The 6,164-nt window shown below is 43.3% G+C and overlaps 1 protein-coding gene across 1 annotated transcript in view; it reads left to right on the top strand.

Annotated features, from left to right (window-relative positions):
• Positions 1-875: 875 nt before the first annotated feature.
• CD109 (CD109 molecule) overlaps positions 876-6,164 on the top strand; it is a 154,470-nt gene continuing 149,181 nt past the window's right edge. Inside the window, exons 1-2 of the mRNA XM_047763806.1 lie at positions 876-1,137; positions 2,415-2,587. Coding sequence (XP_047619762.1) covers positions 1,064-1,137; positions 2,415-2,587 — 247 coding nt within the window. The 5' untranslated portion in view covers positions 876-1,063. The remainder of the gene's footprint in view (positions 1,138-2,414; positions 2,588-6,164) is intronic.

Genomic DNA, 6,164 nt, shown 5'->3' with positions numbered 1-6,164 from the left:
CATTTTGCCTGGTATTAAAATGTCACCGTCTAAAACTTTCCCCCATGAATTAGAAACTTCAAGTTGCGAGGGACTGAATGTGCCCGTTTTCCAACAGTTTCTGGAAGTTCTCTGCTTGTATGGTGTAGTCATGGTGAAACCTGAGTCATCTGAAGTTGGTGACAGCGCCAAGGAGCTGGGAAGGGGCTGCAGACCAGTGGGGACGCAGGATCTGGGGCTCAGGGCACCCTGGGCCACTGGCCTCCATGGGCAGGAAAGCCACTCTTCTGTATTTACACAAATCGCTCCAAACGTCACGGTGCTAATGGGTACTCTCTGTAGCATCTCCCCGCATAATTGTTTCTCAGAGTTCCAGGAGCAACACCTAACTTTATTATGTGCCAGAATTCTCTTCCTTTTTTTTTTGTTTTTTTTTTTTAAAAAACAAAAAAAACCAAAACCAAAAACAAAAACAAAAACTGAGCAACCACATTTTCCTGGAGTGGCAAACAATTTTTGTTTTAAGGAAAACAAGTTTTTCTCTTGTGTCTACTTCTATAGGTTAAAGAAGTACCAGAAAATACACTTCTGTTTGGCACGTGTGTGTGTGTGTTGTGTGAGAGTGTGTGTGCATATGTGTGCGCGCGCGCGTTTGCCATTTCTCCAAAGTTCTGACTCAGAGTCTGCAGGACAATGACTGATTTTTTTCCACCGCAGAGCCGCTATGAATTTCTCCACACAAGGATGGGACTGTTTAGGCGCTCTGGGCACCGCTGCTGGGGCGCTAGTGTAAACAGCCCAAGGGGCACGGTGGCCGGGAAGCGGGCGCCCGGTGTTCCCGCCGGGAGGTAGGGCGCGGGCCGGGCCAGGCTGATCGCCCGGGAGCGCCATTGTGATGAGGCGGGAGGGGAGGAGCCGCCGGGTCCCGGCTCGATTTAGATCCCTCGCTCGACTGGCGGGCGCGCCCAGTGCAGACTGCTGAACTCCAGAGTCAGGGAGACACCCGGGAAGAGGTGGAGGGCCACACCCCGCGGTGCCTGCCGACTGCCTCGAGAGCTCGCGTTGCCTGGCGGACGCCGCTGAGATGCTGGGCCCCCTGCTCGTGACAGCCGCCCACCTGGTCTGCATGTGGAGCTCGGCGCTGGCGGCGGCCCCCGGGTAGGGGGGCTTGGGGCGCGGGCTTGGGGCGCGGGCTTGGAGCTCAGATCCTACATCGTTCAGCTCGGCAGGGGGCAGTGACTTTCTCCAGCCACGAGGTTGTTTCAGCGTCTTTGGCCATAACTGCTTTCTTAAAGACAGTCCTTTTATTTTTAGTCCACGTTGCCTCTGCGCTTTTCTCAACTTTTTGCTTTCAAATAATGTGCCTTCTTCTCTTAAAGATATTTTTTGCATGCCTGTTTTTCCAAACAAGATGTCTGAACTTTGGCATCGGCAAGGTGTAGCTGAGGTGGCTTAAGTATGGGTTCAGGTGCAGACTTTGTAGGAAGATAACTAAGGAGACACCTCATTAATGGAAATCACTCCCCCCCCCCCTCCCGCCCTGAGTTTTTGCCCTTGATCCCTAACCACTAGCTTTGGCAGAGAAATTGCTGTTTTAGCGATTTTTATGCTCTGCTCCACCTGGAAATATCACTACTGATAGTTTCATTTCAGTTGGTATATTTTGATCAGTGGTGTTGGTTAGATGATGTTTTCTTGGGTAGATGCCCAAGATAAGAAACAGGTAAAATCCACAAGTGCATGTTTGTGTGTATGTGTATTTGTGTGTGTTTGTGTGTGGGTGGGGGGGCCTTTAAGCCAAGAAAAAAAAAAATCACTCTGGGATGATGTCTTCTGTAAAGGAGAAGTACAGAGGCTTGTACTTTCCAAGTATTGTCTGCATGTCCCAGTGTAAGCCATCCTGTGCTACTTCTGGTTTGTAACATGGAAATAATGACACTGTCCTCTAGCGGTGCACAAATTACTGCATTAAAATTGATTGATGGGCATGTGCAACATGATAAATATATTTAATACTGCTCTACATTATGTATGAAAGTTATTAAGAGAGTAAATCCTTAGAGTTGTGATCACAGTGAAAAAATGTATCTTTTTTCTTTAATTTTGTATCTATGAGATGATTATTCACTAAACATTGTGATAATCATCTCATAATGTATGTAAGTTAAATCATTATCTGTACACCTTAAAGTTACATGGCACTATATATCAATTAAATCTCGAGAAAACTGGATGAAAAAATGGATTTGTGAGAATTATTGTTGTTTCAACAGCATTTTATTTGCTAAATGGAGCAGGGGGGTCAATATTATTTGGAATAGTTGCAATGGACAAGCATGCGGGTCTGTCTCCCTATCTGTGAAATTTGAGGATCTCAAAAGAATGGAGATATGAGGATAAGAAATTTTGTTTTCCCCCCGTGGGGAACTCTTTAGGCCCAGGTTTCTGGTAACAGCCCCTGGGATCATCCGGCCGGGAGGAAACGTGACTATTGGGGTGGAACTTCTGGAACACAGCCCCTCACAGGTCACTGTGAAAGCGGAGCTGGTCAAGATGGCAGCCAACCTCACCGTCTCTGTCCTGGAAGCAGAAGGAGTCTTTGAAAAAGGTAAGCTAAACCGCAGAGTCTTATGCTTCTGTGATAGTCTTATGTAACTGTGGAGTGTGTCGATAAAGCCATGTGCTAGATGGGGCAATGGAGAAGCTCCTCTTTTTCAGTGGCTTATGGAATCCACTTTGAATTCTTAGGCAAGTGGAGTTGAAAACGGTGCTCCTGGGATGCTCTTCCTGGTGCAGATCCTGAGACCCAGGTTCTTTCCTCTTTGTGCCTCCATCATCATCAGTACATGGCCTGCATGGGTGCAGGGGAAGAGCATGGAGTTTCTTTCGTGGAGGTTTTTATGGCCACTCCTGGATGTGGCTCATATGCTTCCACTTCTGATGGCCATGTTCAGCTGTGCCAGAGGCTGGGGATGCCAGCCAGTGTATGCCCAGAAGAGGAGATGTGACACAAAATCATATTTATGTAGGGTTTATACAAACCATGTATAACCATATTTCTTTATTGGGTGCAGAGGATTTTACTAAGTAGGCCTGTGAGGAGGAAAAGAAGAGCTAGAGTTAATGTCTAGTTTTATAGAATATTTTTTAGTTTCTTAAGTAACAGGAAAAAAGAAAGATAATGCAGAAGTTTTTAATGGGAGCCATTTGTAAAAGAACCCACATCTCCTGTTTTAAGTATGGTATCTAACCAGGCCCAGGATCAAATTGGGTCAATGAATGTCTTTTTCAATACTAAGGGAAAAATAATTTTTGTGGGTAAATAGTTAAATATGTAAACTTTTTTCCTCATTAAAACAAACATTGATTTTTTTTCCTAATTGAAACGGTAAATATACACTCACTGCTAGCAACCTGATAAACAGTGGAAGTAAAGAAAATAAACTAAAATCAGTTGTTATAAAATCCTACCACCCAACTATGGATATGGTGGCTAGAAGCAGTTTTAGATGTTTAGTTAGAGGCTAGAAAGTGAGGCATAAATTCCTGTAATGTTAAGAATTAACTTTTTTTTTGGCCACGCCCATGGCATATGGAAGTTCCCTGGCCAGAGATCAAACCTGTGCCACAGCAGCAACCCAAGCCACTGCAGTGACAATGCTAGATCCTTAATCTGATGTGCCGCAAAGGAACTCCAAGAGTTAACTTAAAAAAATCATTTAAGGGCACAAAACGAAGGGTGGATGGGATTCCACAGTAGTTCATTATATAAATGCTTGTCTTTCATTAGCATATAGAAATTAACACCAGGCGTTCCCGCCCTGGTGCAGTGGGTTAAGAATCTGACTTCAGTGGCTTGGTTTGCTGTGGGGGTGTGGGTTCGATCTCTCGCCCTGTGCACTGGGTTAAAAGCATCTGGTGTTGCCTGTAGCTGTGGGTCAGATTCAGTCCCTGGCCCAGGAACTTCCATATGCTGTGGGTGAGGCTATAAAATAAATAAATAAAAAAAGAAATGAACACTATCATGAAATGAGATAAAACCAAAGTTTATATACATCCAAGGTTCTTTCTTCTCTGGGAAGTTGATAGACTGGGTGGGCGAGTTTGGGATAGGAGTCAGAAAGAGGTGATGTGTGCAGAGGCCAAGCCACTGTGTCTCTTGTAGCAGTGATGTCAGGAACCTGAGAGACTTTGTTTCCATGGAGATGAAGTGTAGTTAGTGCTTAAGCTCTGAGATTGAGTCTTAGCACTGATGTGTGATCCTGGGCAGGTAGTTCAATTTCCTCATCTATAAGCAGTGAGATCTGCTGTATAGCACTGGGAACTATACGTAGTCACTTGTGATGGAGGATAATGTAAGAAAAAGGATGTATATATGTGTGTGTGTGTGTGTGTGTGTGTGTGTGACTGGCTCACATTGCTGTACAGTAGAAAATTGACAGAATGCTGTAAACCAACTTATAGTTGGAAAAAATAAAAATCATTTAAAAATAATTAAAAGAAATAAAATGGGGATAATGTACTTCCCAGGGCAGTTATAAAGTTAAAGTCAGTACCCAGTACCATTAGGTACTCAATAAATGACAGCCATTAACATTGTCAGTAGTAATGCTATTGTAGAGTAAGATGCAGGAAGTGTAATTTCCTTTTTACATGGAGGCAAATCTCTACTTTGATTGAACTATTTATTCTGAAAATGAATGAATCTTGGTCTTAGGAGAATGGATAAAGAAAATACTGAAATACTGAGTCACAGCAGAAAACACTTTGAGGAGTTCCACCTTCATCATTTATTGAATAAGAATTATCATTTTGGCTCTGCTAGTGTGGCAGTTTTACTGCAGTGCAAAGGTCCAGAATAACAAGGATGATTTTGATAAACATTTGGGCTTTGCATGGACATTTGCATACTCTTTTCTAGAATTTCTCCTGCATTGTCTTTTCTGCATTCTCCTTTGTCTGTTTCCTTTCTTTTTTTTGTGCAAATAGTACAAACACTGGGGTGCGTGTTATTGTAGCTTGGCTTTTAACTTTATTCCTAGATTTTTCCTTTGGGAGGAAAGTGTGTCATGTGCTTTTGGAAAGTGCCCAATATCTGGTCAGACAACACAACCCTGGGAACAGAATGGATCTTTGAAAAAGAAAGAGAAAATGGGAGTTCCCTTGTGGCTCAGAGGTAACGAACCCAACGAGGATCCATGAGGATGCAGGTTCGATCCCTGGCCTCGCTCAGTGGGTTAAGGATCTGGCATTGCCCTGAGCTGTGATGTAGGTCACAGACTTGGCTTGGATCCTGCCTTGCTGTGGCTGTGGTGTAGGCTGGCAGCTAGCAGTTCAGATTCAACACCTAGCTTAGGAACTTTGATAGCCAAGAGTGGCCCTGAAAAAAAAGAGAGAAAGAGAGAGAAAATGCACTGCTCTCTGGGGCCTCTTTTGGACTCAGCTGGCAAACGCCATTGCCTGGAGAACTCTCTCTCTTTCAAAGGGGAACAGTTAACTTTGCTGTCAGGGGCTGTGAGTCATTGTTCTCAGAGCAGATGCTTCCTGTAAGGTTAGGACTTAAGGACCAAGACATTCCTCCCTCCTTGTCTTCACATCCGCTGCTTTATCTAATTTCTGGAGGTGTAACAATATGTAGATAAAGGAGCACTTTCTAAATCAATGGGGTCTGGTTCTCCCTGGGATTCATTTTTTTTTTCCTTGTCACATAAACACAAATAAATACATTTTAGGTCTGATTATTTAATCATTTTCTTATGAGGGCCTCCAAGAAGTTCCTGCCAAGAAAAAATTGGTTTTAACAAGGATTCATCTTCTAGCAGAGCTGGGTAAGAGGGGAACTGTTTCTAGCAGGTCTGGTCTTAGAAACCACAGGAGTAGGGCAGTATTTCACTATAATCAGAATGTATTTTTAGCTTAATTTGTGTCAGAAATAGTTATAGCTAAAGGTTTTGAATTGCAGACAGACTATACCTTAATAAAGGCAGAAAAGTATGGCTTATCCTCAAGGAAGAGTTCATTTATTCTCTCTCTCTTTTTTTTCCTTTCATTCTACCCGGTTATGTGGAGGGTTTCTTGCCGTTTTGGAAGTTAAAGATCTGCCAGCATTCAATAGGTGTTCTGTGAGAATTGTTCTACATGTAGTTTTTTTTTTTTTTTTTTTTTTATGTGTTTGTGGGAGAAGG

The sequence above is a fragment of the Phacochoerus africanus genome, chromosome 2, assembly GCF_016906955.1.
Source record: "Phacochoerus africanus isolate WHEZ1 chromosome 2, ROS_Pafr_v1, whole genome shotgun sequence".
Taxonomy (NCBI): Eukaryota; Metazoa; Chordata; class Mammalia; order Artiodactyla; family Suidae; genus Phacochoerus; species Phacochoerus africanus.
Note: the sequence above shows the minus strand (reverse complement) of the source record. Positions and strands in the feature narration are given on the sequence as shown.